The sequence below is a fragment of the Marmota marmota genome, unplaced genomic scaffold (genome assembly GCF_001458135.2).
Source record: "Marmota marmota marmota unplaced genomic scaffold, marMar, whole genome shotgun sequence".
Classification (NCBI taxonomy): Eukaryota; Metazoa; Chordata; class Mammalia; order Rodentia; family Sciuridae; genus Marmota; species Marmota marmota.
The window spans coordinates 47777327-47792963 of record NW_025999968.1 but is presented as its reverse complement, the minus strand read 5'-3'; the positions used below and the strand labels follow the sequence as shown (position 1 = coordinate 47792963).

At 36.3% G+C, this 15637-nt stretch overlaps 1 protein-coding gene across 6 annotated transcripts in view; it reads left to right on the top strand.

Annotated features, from left to right (window-relative positions):
* Nucleotides 1-15637, top strand: part of Adamts5 (ADAM metallopeptidase with thrombospondin type 1 motif 5) — a 56091-nt gene that overhangs the window by 32238 nt on the left and 8216 nt on the right. Inside the window, exons 5-10 of one of the 6 annotated variants that reach the window (XR_007347720.1) lie at nucleotides 240-523; nucleotides 1940-2123; nucleotides 2496-2671; nucleotides 4472-4647; nucleotides 9386-10063; nucleotides 10815-10816. Coding sequence is in view for 1 of the 6 variants with exons in the window: in XM_048803539.1 (XP_048659496.1) it covers nucleotides 240-523; nucleotides 1940-2123; nucleotides 2496-2671; nucleotides 4472-4647; nucleotides 9386-9953 (1388 nt within the window). In the remaining 5 variants the exon portion in view is untranslated. Of the gene's footprint in view, nucleotides 1-239; nucleotides 524-1939; nucleotides 2124-2495; nucleotides 2672-4471; nucleotides 4648-9385; nucleotides 14486-15637 lie in introns of those variants that run through there. The other 5 variants (XR_007347717.1, XR_007347719.1, XR_007347721.1 and 2 more) reach the window with 5 other exon arrangements.

Genomic DNA, 15637 nt, shown 5'->3' with positions numbered 1-15637 from the left:
GTACTTATATGCTGCCAGCCCCACCTCCATTACAGGCATTCCATTACATGCATCACCCACGAAGGGTGATAGAGGGCACTGCTGAGTCCCACCCTTGCGACTTGCAGAGTCCCTTTTCCATGGAGATTGTGGGTGCACAGTGCTTTGGCCTTATCTGGAGCCTTTAATTGTTAGATCTCCCCTTTTAGCGATGTGAAACCTAAACTTATTACGGAGGTCAATTTCCGTCGTTCTTTTAGGTAACTGTTTGCTAGACATACCACGCAAGCAAATCCAGGGCCCTGAGGAACTCCCAGGACAGACCTACGATGCCACCCAGCAGTGCAACCTGACATTCGGCCCCGAGTACTCAGTGTGTCCTGGCATGGATGTCTGTGCCCGCCTGTGGTGTGCCGTTGTGCGCCAGGGCCAGATGGTGTGTCTGACCAAGAAGCTGCCGGCTGTGGAAGGGACACCCTGTGGGAAGGGGAGAATCTGCCTGCAGGGCAAGTGTGTGGACAAAACCAAGAAAAAATACTATTCAGTAAGTGGCCACCCAAATCCCTGAGACCTCGCATGACATGCGTGTGGGTACTGTCATAGAGGGCTTCTTGGTTAAAAGATTCTTCCTTTCTGATCTATATAAGTTTCATTTTTTGCCTCATTAATCAAACACTGGAGAATATCTGACAATAGGTATTTCTTTAGGAATTTTAGCCATTCACATGTAAATAAATGACCAAGTATCTGTGAAATTGAGACCCCAAGTAGGGCCCCAGAACTCATTTTTTGGAAGCTCACTTTTAAACTCCTCTTGCTAAGATTCCAGATACATTTATTTAAATTTAGTAAGTAAATAGTAGCAGAGTCAATGCCATGGTCCTTATACGTATTTGGCAAGCTCCAAACGGTCATTTTTCTTCCGTTGATAGCAAGTTCATCTAACTTTAGGGATTGTGGTAACCTCTGGCTGCTCTGGGGAAATAGGTTTGCACTAAATGTACAGTCCCAGCTTCAGGTCACAAACTGCCTCCTTAATCTTCAAGGCCAGATCATGCTGAGTGTTCACTCTCACTTGGAAGATTTTGTCAAGTCCCAGAAGAATGCTGCTTTGTATTTATCACCTGTGTTTCTACAGGCTGTCACATAGAAAACATTTGTAGAATGGGTTCCTAGTCTTTAACACTGTCAGATACCCCAACACAGGCAGCCAGAGGTAGTTCTGCGCACATTCCCTGGGCAAAATAATGTGAAATATTTTTCCTTTCTGAATCTTTCAGCTTCATCCCACAATGTTTCCAGGGGACTGGACCTAGGTTGTCATTACAGAGCTCTTCCTTCCCTATGGGTACATGCAAGTAGAGTACAGGTGTCCTTCAGTTTCTGTCACATCTAATTAGGAATCATCGAAGCCATTGAAACACATTTATGTATGGATCAGAGTATGTCACAGACAGAATGCATGATATCATCAGAGGAACCCTAGAGCTTCAGAGCTAAAGAGGGAGAAAGACACGGACTTGCAATCACAATTGAACAATGCCGGGCCTCCTGCAAAGCTATCAACATTGTGCACTTTATCAAAGACCGGAGATCAGCATGTACAGAAAGAGAACATGGTCCAGTGGTTACCAACAGAGTTGTACAATATCAGAAAGCATAATTTAAAATGTCTCATAGAAAACAGAAGACGCTCTTTGTGGTATCTTAGTATTTAGTAGGATGCATTAGATCCTCTGGCACTGGCTGTAAAGGCTGGGAAAGATGAATTGCTTAGAATTGGAAATGTGTTGCAATTCCAGAGCACGATCATGTTCAATTTGATGAAAATGTAACTGTCATGAGGTTTCCACTGTCTCATTATATGCAAGTGATTTCTAAAGTACCTTTTGAATGTTTTCCTCCTGAGTTTAAAAAAAAAGAAAAAAGAAGAAAGAAAAGCTTCTCTTTTTTATTTCAGACATCAAGCCATGGCAACTGGGGGTCCTGGGGACCCTGGGGCCAGTGTTCTCGCTCATGTGGGGGAGGAGTACAGTTTGCCTATCGCCACTGCAACAATCCTGCACCCAGAAACAGTGGCCGCTACTGCACAGGGAAGAGAGCCATCTACCGCTCCTGCAGTGTGATGCCCTGCCCACCTAATGGTATGTTACTCTGCGTCAGTAACTACCCTGTGCCACAAGTGTTTGAACTCTAACAGAAATAAACAGGAGAAACTAGGGAAATAATGTTTATTTTAGGCTGCACAGTTCCACTAGTATGCAAATCAATAACAAATATGTGAGTGATTTTAAATTATTTTTATAAACAAGTTAGTGTGTTCAGGGAACTGGAAGATAATGATCCTACAGACAGAAGTGGAAGACAATGATATAAAATCTTTCAGAGTGGATGCATAAAGAAGCTCTGTGATAAAGTTAGCATCATCTCCTTAAAATTAATTATTTAAATGCACAAGATTAATATGTAAGACTCAGAACAGGTCAAGTGTTAAAGTAACATGTTTTGTTTCCTAGGTAAATCTTTTCGTCATGAGCAATGTGAGGCCAAAAATGGCTACCAGTCTGATGCAAAAGGAGTCAAAACATTTGTAGAATGGGTTCCCAAATATGCAGGCGTCCTGCCAGCAGACGTGTGCAAACTGACCTGCAGAGCCAAGGGCACTGGCTACTACGTGGTCTTTTCTCCAAAGGTAACTACACACTGGCTGTGCAGATGCAGGAGGTGTACTTGGTGCAAATTGTTTGGTAGAATGAAGGCTGCAATGTAAATAGTCATTATTTTGGGGGTGGTTTGAATTTTGGAGATTTTTATTTTCACCTCTATAATTTTTATATTTTCAAACTTTATACAATGAATAAAAACTATTTTTCAACAGAATAAGTAAATGTTTTAAAAGCAATTTTTGGAAATTATAAATCACTGTCAGGGCAAGCTAAGTATGACCTTAACTTCAAAGTAGCCATGAAAACAACTAGTATTTCTTAGGCACATTTGCAAAAGAGAATATAAAGCAAGCAACTTTTCTATTTTTCTGTCGTTTACTTAAAAATTCTTCTGCTGAGTCAAGAAGATAGGCATCAACATCATTGTCTCTGACCCAAGGTTTTGACTAAGTCTTGGATCCTTAATGTGAATCAAGTGTCCTTCAAGTTATATATAAGTTAAGTTTGTGGACATCTCTTATTTTTCCAAGATGAACATATCTGCTTAGGAAATATACTTCAGGCTTTTCTTTTTTTTTTCACTATTATGCAGCAACTATTGAATATTGTTTATCTATTTTGCAAAGAGGTGCTACATTTAATAATACTTCTGAAACTGGCCTTCAGAAATGTACATTATTGAAAACTAAGCTAATGTTCAATTTATGTGGCTTCTTTGAAAAATATATTTCATTTAATATGAAATAATACATTTCATTTAAAAAATAATATAGAGTTAGGTGGGGTGACACACACCTGTAATCCCAGTTACTTGGCAGGCTGAGGCAGGAGGACTCCAAGTTTGAGACCAGCCTCAGCAATTTAACAAGTCCCTAAACAATTTAGCAAGACCCTGTCTCAAAATAAAAAATAAAAAGGGCAGGGAATGTTGCTCAGTAGTAAAGCACCCCTCCATTCAAACCCAAGTACCAATAAATAATTAGCACAGAGAAATAAAAACAAAAACATAACCTTGAAATAGCACTATATAGAGAACCATTGATCTATAGAAGTATATTCTACTTCAATTTACATTCATGCACACCTTCACTCACATTCAGACATAAATATGAAAAGAGTTTTGTCTATACACAAACAATAAATGCAAGTTTATATATGAGCATATATAGATGTTTCTGGTATTATATATACTCACATACATAAGCCACAGTTTATATGCATATGGTTTTTTAACTAGCTTTTTAATGGCAGTTTATACTAACTCCTTTATTCAAAATATATTCATTCTCTTTCAGTAGTATTTTTGTGACTTCCTCATATTTTATTTTCCACATTAACGTATTTATCTTTACTTCAATGCACAATGGGGAATGCTTTTCAGCCAATCACATGGGTGTGAATAAGTTTAGATTTTCAAATGTGCTACCCTAAGAATAGTTATGCAATAAAGAAGAATCGCTGCTCATATTCAGTTCTCTACAGGCATGATAGTTCCACACAATAGATGAAAAAAAAAGTTTCAATCAATATAAAAACCAGATGATACTGTAGGAACATGCTATTCATACCAAAATAGAGATAAGTACCTAGGATGGCCTAGCACATTAAGTTGAGAAAAGGTGTCAGATCTTCTTACTGCTAATATAGCAAGGATGTTTCAGTCATAAATCCCTGAAAACTAAGTGGTTGTTTGATTTTTGATTGCTGGTTTATTTTTCAATATATGACTTATTGCAATCAAACATAAATGAGAACTTGCTAGTTTACCAAAGGAATCAAATAGCAATGCACCCATGTTCCCACTCTTGCTGTGTCTGTCTTTTCAGGTGACCGATGGGACTGAGTGCAGGCCCTACAGCAATTCCGTCTGCGTGCGCGGGAAGTGTGTGCGCACGGGCTGTGACGGCATCATTGGCTCAAAACTGCAGTATGACAAGTGCGGGGTGTGCGGAGGAGACAACTCCAGTTGTACAAAGGTTATTGGGACCTTCAATAAGAAAAGGTAATACGATAGAATGCTTGCCCTTACGTGAGTTGAACAAAGCTTTAGACACTTGCAAAATTGATACAGAGGACTCACATTACCTCATAAGCTGTTTTTAGGGGAAGTCTGACATGGCTGTAGGAACACATTAGAATGTGAGAAGGGAAGGAGAGGAGATGAGTAAAGCCCTGATAACTCAGGAGAAACTCCCCGTGCCTCTGGAAAAAGATGGATGGCCACAGCTGTAGGGGTCAAGAGGACAGCACCCAGCTACCGAGATATTGTGCAGATTTGTTACCCTAAAACATAGTTGATGAAAGGATGCCTGGTTTCTATTTTAACTAATTTTTTTTTTAACAAAGCAGTTTTTACTAGCCTGAGTTTTTGTTGAGAAAGCATGTCTTCTTGCAAACTGTAAGTTAGTGGAAGCGGTGTGGATACCAATCCTGGTTTATAATGAATATTCTGGTTTATATCTATTCTAAAGAAAATTCATAAAACAATGTCTCCTGCATCTTTAATTGCACTTTAAATATGTAAGTATATAAATTACCTATTTCTGGCATCAAATGTTATGCTAACAGGATGGCTAACTCTAATGGAATACAGGACTATTTTTCTTCTTTGCAAAACCACTTTTTGCTGAGTGGTATTAGCTGAGTGGACCTATATTCTTGATGTAGGTGCTGTGTTATCTTTAGAGAGTGAAGCACAAACCAAACTAACTATAAGAGTTTAATTAAAAGATTAAGCATCATGTCAATGTAAACACTGGAAATTATCTTTGACAAGATAAAAAAAAAATGTATGGCTAAAAATTTATTCTGGGTTAAAATATGTACCACCAATCTTACTTGATAATGAAATAATAATTAATTACCCAACTGTGTTGAACCATCTGTGTTGATAAATCCTGCACCTCCAATTATATCCTGCATTTTTATACATCTCAAAGATATGTTATAGATGATGAATTTAGCCATTTGTTTAACAAATGAGGAGACTGGCGCTATGAAAGTTTAATATGTACAGACTTCTATGTGGCTAATGGGTGTTAAGCTGAGCAGAGGCTATAAGTTAAGTACAGGCCATTTTGTAATTTTAAAAATAATAATAAAGGAAGGCAGGAATGCAAAGAGGAAGAAAAGAAGGAAGGTAAGGGAAGGAGGAAAGAAAGATTTATAAACTAGATGGGGAATAAAGTTAATTTTAATAATATTTATCATAGACATATATCCTGTGTATTCTTCTACATAAAGTTTAAACTCCCTTTTAAAATGCTAAATATAGGGCGAGAGCTGTAGCTCAATGGTAGAGTGCTTGCCTCGAATGTATGAGGCACTGGGTTAGATCCTCAGCACTACATAAAAATAAATAAAGATATTATGTCCACCTACAACTAAAAGAAGAAAGAAAGAAAGAAAATAAAATTTAAAAAAGATTTAAAATGCTAAATATAACATTTTAAGTTCTTTATATTGACAACTAATATCTTCACATTAGATGTCACATGAAAAGATGAAGAAATTCATGATAAAGACAGATGATGTGCAGTACAACCACTTGTAAACTCGTTTGACCAAGACTACATTATGTGATACAAATAATCTGTTTGAATATTCCAAATAAATTACCTAGGAGTAACATTAATCTTGGAGCTAAAATATTTGCAATTAAGCTCTAGTTCAAAACAGTAATTCACTAGCCATGTAATCTTTGAACAGTCACTTAAATTTTTTTATCATGATATTTCTCAAAAGTAGAATGGAAATAAGAGCAATTATCTTGCAATTAATGAAAGCATAGGTGAGGGTTAAATGAGGCAATACAAACTAAAATACTTCAAGTTCACACCTGTTCACAAACATGACCCCTCCTCCCTTAGCTCAGTAAATGGTGATTCAGTTACTTAAGCCTACACTTTCAAGTTGGCTATCACTTCTCATTCTCTCTCACACCCCGTATTGATCTACCCGTGAATCTTTTTGGCTTGCTTCCCACCATTTATCCAGATGTGTTGCCCTTTACCATGACTTCCTCCCCAGTCACCAAGTTTTGTTTTGTTTTGTTTTGTTTTGTTTTTTGTTTGTTTGTTTGTTTGTGATGCTGGGGATTGAAACCAGGGTCTATGCATGCCAGGAAAGCTCTCTTCCAAGTGAGCTGTATCCCCAGCCCTCCCATGTCTTGCATGGCTGACCAGCAGTCTTCTCACTGATCACTCTGGCCCTGGCCCCTCACAGCCTCTTCTTCCTCCCGAGAGAAGAGTGACTGCTTTGTTACCTAATCAGATCCTGGGGTTCCTTGGTCAGTACTCTCTGATGGCCCCATGTCACTTAGTGTCCAAGACTGCATTGTCCCCTAGCCTGCTGGTGGTGCCTCATTGACACTGGTCCTCTCGCTCTGCTCCTGATTCCTTTCAAGCAAACAACTTTCATGTATGGGCCATTTCCTCTGCCTGGCACACTTTCCCCAATTAATAAGCTGTGGTCTCTGTAGGCCTCTGTCAAATATCACCTTCCCAGATAATGGCTATGCTAACGAGCAGGAAGACCATTCCCCAATCCCGCCATTACTCTGTCTTCTGACCTTGCTGAGTTTCTTTGCAGAAAATATAAGTTTTATTTAGGGGAAGGGTGAGGGGGTATGACTGCCCCCTAAAATGTCATTTCCATGACCGCATGCTAAGTATGTGAATGAATTTACTCCTTCATGACAGGCAGGCACTGCTCTTGGTACTGTGCAGATAGCCCTGCACAAAACCAACTTCTCTTGCTCTGCCAGTCAGACTTTATAATAGTTAAGTGAAAACAACCTTATTTATTTATGGTAGTCAGGGAACCTGGTTGCTCTCCAGAATTTAAATGATACCCAACAGGATGTAGAGAAAATGAAATATTAATCACAAGATAATGGAACCCATCTTTTAATTAGTGCCTATGAAATCGGGGCACTAATCTTCAGCCTTACCAGTCCCTTGTAAAACTCAGCTTGAAAACCTGTTATGGTGCTGACCTCACTGATTCTCAGCAAAATAAGACAGGCTCTGAGGAGCAAGATAAAAACAAAAAGCTCTCCTGCTAATTTTCTTACCATTCAATTTTTCTTTTTCTTATATCTGGCTTAGTATCATTATAACAAGAACTTAGTTTCAGTTAACTGTTATAAAATATGGATAAGGACTTCAGGCAAGGGGACATGGTGAAAAGAACTCAAATTGGGATTCAAGAGACATGACTTCTAAGCCAAACACTGCCACTAATGAATTAGAGTGAATTTGTTTAAATACTTGAAAATATCCCTTTTTCTTAGCTTCGAATGAAAGATGACACTCCCCAACATTCTCCCTGCTGTTGTTTGAAGCCACCATGGGTTTGCATATCATTGATTGGTATTAGACACTACAAAAACAAAAAAGGTCTGGAAGAAAGGATTATGCATAATATATTTGAAAATTGAAATGATGAATCAAGCTGGAATAAGCAATATCCTCAGCCCGCATCTTCTTTCTTCAACACTGTCAGAAACTCTGATACCTACTTGGCAATTACTGTGGAACAGATGCCCAATAAACAGGGCACTTCCTTAGGATGAGCTTCCCCTTCCATCCAGATGAAATTCTGGAGCAGGGGAAAGACTTGGATTTTTAGTGTTTGGGTAGTGACCCCATAGCTTCTAGCCAGGAGTACGAAATAGACAACTCAATTTCATACAACTCAGTCAAACTGCACAAGGAATTTCTATTTAACTGCACCAGGAGTTTCTATTTAAATAAGTGGAAAATTATTTAAAGTAAGTAGTGGGACTACTGGTGTAGTCCCTTGGTGCTTAATTAGCATTTGTTTCCTAGCATTTGCACAGGTTTATGAGTATTAGAGATATCTGTGACTTTTTTCCCTTCTCCTAAGCAGATGGCCTAGGGACCTATCTTATTTATCACCCACTGTAACATTTTATTTGGTTTGTCATAATATCTCCATGAATACTAATTTCAGGGAGTTTTGATAAGGTGTTAATTTTTTTTTTCTTTTATTTTCATGCTGGTAGTGAGTTTTCATTACTCACTAGAATTTTAACTTCCATTTAGTGTCCTATCACTTAACATTAAATAACTTAATAGTTGTAGTAGAAATGGAAACAGAGCTTTTGTTCTGACCTTAGACCAGCAAAGTACGAAATCTGTGCCCTTGAACCAGTCCACATTGAAGCAGTGTTGGGAACCCCGAGAGCGCTGCTCTTGGTACCCCACTCTACATGATGGCCATTCAATTGGCCTGGAGTATGGCATAAGCTTTGGAACTTCTAAAAGATCTTCAGGATATTCCAATATGCAAATAAGTTTGAGAAACAGTAAAATTTGCTATGAGATTGAATGAGGGCAAATGTTTCTTATTATCTTGTGTTTACATATGTCACATTTATATAGAAAAGAATGTAAAGTGACATTGTAAAGATGATAGAGTAGGAAAAGGATGGCAATGGTTGAATGAATTTTTAAATGAAGTTGGTATAAATTTTTTAATCAAGGTAGGTTGTTGACTTCATCCTAATTTTGAACATCTCAATACAAATGCAGATGGTCACTTTTAATGTGTCATTAGAAAATGCCTTTCTAAAGTCAATCTAAATTAATCTTTTAAAAATATTGAAACTTCTTGGGAAGATGTTTAGTGAGTTTCTTTTTGTTCATCCATTTGCTGAGAGTTTACCTGTTTTTTTTCTCTTTGCCCCCCTCCTCTGTGGAAATTCCTCTCTCCAGTAAAGGCTACACTGACGTTGTGCGGATCCCTGAAGGGGCAACCCACATAAAAGTCCGACAATTCAAAGCCAAAGACCAGACTAGATTCACTGCCTACTTAGCCCTGAAGAAGAAAAATGGCGAGTACCTAATAAATGGAAAGTACATGATCTCCACTTCCGAGACAATCATCGACATCAATGGAACAGTCATGAACTACAGTGGTTGGAGCCAGAGGGATGATTTCTTGCATGGTATGGGCTACTCAGCCACAAAGGAGATCCTAATAGTGCAGATTCTTGCAACAGACCCAACAAAAGCTTTAGACGTCCGCTATAGTTTTTTTGTTCCCAAGAAGTCTACTCAAAAAGTAAACTCTGTCACTAGCCACGGCAGCAATAAAGTGGGATCACACCTTCCACAGCTACAGTGGGTGACAGGCCCCTGGCTTGCCTGCTCTAGGACCTGTGACACGGGTTGGCACACCAGGACTGTGCAGTGCCAGGATGGAAACCGGAAGTTAGCCAAGGGATGTCTTCTCTCTCAGAGGCCTTCTGCATTTAAGCAATGTCTGCTGAAGAAATGTTAGCCTGTGGTATGCTCTTAGGCACAAAGATGACTGTAGGATCCATCACTGTGGTGAACATGAGGTCTACCCAACGCACAGAAAGTCATGCTTCAATGTCATTGTCACCAGGAGTTGAATTATGGGCAGAATCTGCTCTCTGTGACCAAAAGAAGATATGCACTGCTTCATGTGACAATGGTAACCTTGGAATATAGGAAAAGTTTTTAGTTATTGAACATCCCCTGGACCTACAAGAATGGAAAACACACTGATGAATGTAGAATCAGGGGACGTTTGAAGATGGCAGAACAGTCTCCCCCTTGTCACCTACCTCTTACAGAATGTCTTCAAAGACATCGTAATCATTTTCACCCATGATGCACAGTAGCTTATTTTTACTGTTTGTAAATACCTTCTTCCTTGGTATGTCACTTTATATCACTTGGTTCTATTAAAATATATATACATATATAAATATATAAATATATATATATGTATGTATATACATACATATATATATATTTCTATAAAATATTGTTTGACCAAAGTAGGTCTGCAGCTATTTCAACTCTTTCCAGTTTCCAGAAAGAGCTGTGGATGTTTTACTGGAAATTAAGAACTTGCTGCTGTTTTAACAAGATTTAGTATGTTTTCTGAACACAGGAGATAAAACATATTCAAAAAACATTTTAACAGCAAGCATCTCTTGAGCAATTCTGAAAAGGAAAAGGATCTCATTGTATCTAGTCATTTAAATACACACATGAGTCCATTTACTTAAATCATTGAATGCCTGTATTTTTTTCAGGCAGCCAGGCAAATTTAATATATGATTAGGATGTAGAAGTAGTGTGTGTGTGTGTGTATGTGGTCAGCATTCAGGAGTCTAAAAATCAATTTTCCTCGTGTTGGAATTTAAAGGATAAAAACACATGTCATCCAGTTTTCAATTTAGATTTTCACAACTTCTTTCTCTTTCTACGGCTCTTATTTGATATCTCACAATGTGTAATGTACATGCAGAAACCACATCCCACACCCTCAACACTGGTATACCTCTTACCAGCAAGCCTTTAAAATGTGTTTGTTTTTGCTTGTTTGTTTGTTTTCTTGATGGGTTCCAAAACACCTGCAATGTTTTGTACTTCTTGTCAACCTGGTTTAATAGGAATATTAAAAATCACTTGGAAATTAGTCATATCTAGAAGAGATCATTATCATTAATGTGGTCAATGCAAAAAAAATAGTGTTTACCATGAATAAGGCTGTTTCCACACCATAGGCAATAATTTCTTAATATTTTAATATATTTCTACTTTACTAAAGATTTTTCCCAACTGGAAAGTATTTGGTTGTATCAGTAAGTGTTTGAGTGACAAAAATATCATGATTTCCAGGAAGTTTGTTGCTTTTAGTTCCATAGCCTGTGTAGGTAGGTTATAAGTTTGAACAGTTAGACATTGAAAATATTTTACAATCATGCATATAAAAGTCTTTTTTTAAATAAATACTGTAAACTGCATTCTCCCATTTCATAACTCAGAAAATCAAAGGTATTTATTTCACTGGTATTTCTTTCTTCTTTGTGAGCTATCACAAAGTTAATTAATTGTTTTATATAACATTTTATAATAATCGAACCAAATGTGCCTATTGTTAAAAAATTTGCATATAAGAATTTTAGGGAATTGTTGTTGGAGTTTCATTAAACTTTTGAGAGTTTATTTTTATTATAATATTTTATAACATAAAAGAATTACCCAGTTGATCTGGCTTTATCACATCTGTTTCAGTGGATCAGGAATATGGATATCTCATTCTTTGAAGTATTGTCTTTGGAAATTCCTTTTGTAAAACAGATAATGTTTTACAAAACAAATGACTATTCAGATTTTCACAGACTGAGTTTGCTTTAGAAATCGTAGTTTTATCTTAATAAATTATCATTTTAAAAAAATGGAGTCTATATAAGACTGATACATACATTTGATGGTGAGCACCAAATACAAGGGCAGGGACAAAAGCCAGTCAAATGGGTAAGAAAAAAATTTAAAATCTCATTAATTCAAAGATACTTTATAGTTTTAATATTTTTCCTAATTTAAAAAATAATTTTAATCAACTAACTCAAATATCACAAGATTCATTTTTATATTTTGTGATTCTACTTCCAACAACATTAAAAAAAATTAAAGAGTACACAAGGCTGTCTCCTACTCTTCTTTACTGTATTCATAGATTTTTAATAGGATTTATCCATGATTCATTCTTCCCCCAAATAATGAAGTTTTACACTTCTCTTTGAAAAAATCTTAATAGGGTTAAAACAAATAAACCACTATTCCATGTTTATAAGGAGCTTCTTTATCTTTTTTTTAAAAAAAATAAGTTTTAATAGATTGACTGAGGAATGTATGTCTAAACTCCTGAGAAACGTGATACAGACTGGAACCTGAAATTCATATGTGGAGTGTTCAGACTAATGAACAAAGGAAAAAGTACTTTTCAACTCCATCTAATTCAGTCCAGTTTGATATTGTACTGTCTTACCTTTCCATTGTTGCATCTTGAATTTTTTTTAAAAAGTATAGGATTCAGGATGTTAAAAAAAAAGAAGAAGAAAATGTATAGTTTGTTTGAAAAATGCTCAGGTTTATAAGAATCTAATCTCACTTATATCACTAAATGCTTCAGCATAAGTTTCATTAGATACAAAGGGAGCCCAGAAGAAAATAACATGTATTTGTTCTAGATCATAAAAGATCTAATTAACCCCTGACTTTTTGTTTTGAAGTATAACATTGGTATAATTTATTTGACAAATTCAACTCCCTTTGCCTTCCTGTGGAAACAGTTTTATCCCATAAAGTAAGAATTAAGGGATGAATCACAAATTTCTTTTTAAAAAAGTTGCAGCACTGAAAAATAAGTAATTTATTGTTTTTGCAACTGGTATGTGAATTTGTGTGATAAAATTATTTATTCTTATTTAACAAAAGTATGTGCAAATTCTTCTATATTTAAAATGTTTTGCTGTTGTCCTGCTTTTTAATTTATGCTTCTTGTTTGTGTATAAAGTACACTTTGTGAGTTTACATGATATACAGCACTGGTTGCTTTTGTATTTTTTTTTTTTACAGAAAGCTTTCTGCATGAAATAGACTTATGTGTATGTGTATATATTCTTTATGCACCCTTACTTTGACACTATCACTTTTCATTGTAAGGAAAATTTTAATCTTTCATGACTAGAGGTGTTCATTACCTGTAGCTTTGTTCATAAGTCTTTCATATCCCGTAAAACTCTTTTTTTCCAAGTCACAGACAAGAAAAATGCTTATTCAGTCAAATAAGGTGCAAGTTCCAAACTCGAATACAATACATAGCTGGGAGCTTCCCATAGAAACTATGACAACAACAAGACAGACTCGTTCACATCACTGATGAACATAGATGAGGAGTTATTGGTGCATGATCTGAAAGTTGCGCATGCACACCTCTGAGAGACATGAAAAAATGATAATGAAACCAGAAATCATCTTTTGATGATTTAGATTTTTGATGTTAGAGATATTTCCCAAAATCAGTGAGTTAATATCCAGTGTCTGTAGGATTCCATACATGAACATGAATTGGATTTGTGTGGTTTAGATGCTGGTAGTCCTGTTTCTTCAAATGGGGCTATCCATTGACTGAATGTGAGTGACATTTTGTGATTACCATTCAGTCACAGAGCATGGTGATTGTACCTGGGATAGGCAGACACCATTGCTAAGACCAGCTTGTCCCTGACTGTGACTTCAGTCCGATCCCAGGAATAAGGCAAAGCACACTTACACTCACTGACCATATCCGGGGTCAATCTCTGGTTCTGATGCTTCCCTGCAAACTCCTTCCTTGCAAACAAGGTCTCTGTGACAGTGTAGGTGAGGACATCAACTAGATTCAGAAGTCTATGACTTAGAGGTCACTATTTACAAAATAAGATCGAATTTAATAATAGCTGAATTTTACTAGGAGTCAGGTTGAATGTCAAATCTCATTGCATGATGGGTAACAGTACTGATTCCTTTATAACTAAACTTGAGGTCACACAAATACCCTACCTTTTTAACATTTCAAAGCACAAAATAAATGAAATAACCCTGAGGAAAGAAGTGGACATCTAGAGCTATAAAAGAACCAAATTCAAGGTGCTTTATCACTTAGGTACACCAAAAAGGAACTTGTATGTTTTCTCTATTATTTGTTTTTTCATTTGTCAGAAACATATAGTTTTAGATCAATTTATAAAACTAAAATTGTTCCTAATAGCCCTCTGTTAGCATGAATTATAGAAAGAACATATTGAATTATATCACCATGAAACACATACTTTCTATTCAATTAAATATAGGAACATATTGAAACATGAAACCACGCACTAGTCAACCAAAAAATGGGAATACAGATGGTGTTTGGATCAGCAAAGCATTTAATCAAGCAAATGTCTGGTGACTTGGTATGATTTTAGTGCAGGTTTTGTGGGGAAAATAAAGGAATATGTTGTTAAATGTTGTTGGTTTTGTAAGAGAGTAAGATTTTAGCATACACAGTAGCTGTCTCAGTTAATTGCACCTTGCCAATATACTAGCACTTTAGCAATAATTTTGCTGTCTCTAATCCTTATTCTGTGGCTCCATTAACTACTTGTGAGCTGTGTAGGTCAAATGAAAAGATAAATAAAAATCCATGTTCTAAGGCACTGCCACATCAGCAACCCATGGTACAACACTGTGAGGAAAAACTCATTTATAAATAAAACAGGGAATTGTTTTTCTTAAATTTTTCTTTGGCACATCTAATGAAGAATTTTAACTCTTTTTGAGGTGCTAACATTTTCCCTAATCAGCTATCAAATGTGCTATATCGTTTTGAAAAATTTTTTATTGGTGCATTATAATTATACATAGTGTAATTCATTGTTACATATACTTATATTCACACCACAGAATCTGGTCAGTTTCATTCCCTACAACCCTCCTTGTGCCTCTCTTCATCAATCCCCCTGTTCCCCTTCTTCTATTCTCCTGGTTTCCTTTCTATTTCTAAGTTATTATTTTTTTCTAACATGAGTCTATAATTTCCAAGAAAGGCCTCCAAGCTTTTTTGTCAAGTTTGAGCATCATTTAATACTGAACGTTAAATAAATAAGCACATTCAATGGTTATTTTTTGACCAACCATGGTCAATAGCATAGACCCTCTGTACCTCTGAGGATGTTTAAATTCAAAACTTGAAGAATGTCAGGCCAGATTCATGAGTAGATGAATCATGTTTTACACATTCCATACAAATTTCCATGTATATTTGGCCTAACATTTTTTAAACTTCTCAATATTTTATGACCACACTAAATATTTAGTGACCATATCTTAGCCTTTTAACAACTCAATCTACTAGAAGCATTGCTACCTAAACTGATGGTATGTTTAAAATAGAAGTTTATACTCTGTGTAACCTTGTAAGGCTAAACTTTTGATTAAGAAATATTGAGGGCTGGGGATGTGGCTCAAGTGGTAGCACGCTCGCCTGGCATGCGTGCGGCCTGGGTTCGATCCTCAGCACCACATACAAACAAAGATGTTGTGTCCGCCGAAAACTAAAAAAAAAGTAAATAAATAAATATTAAAAAAAAAAAAAAAAAAAAAAAAAAAAAAAAAAAA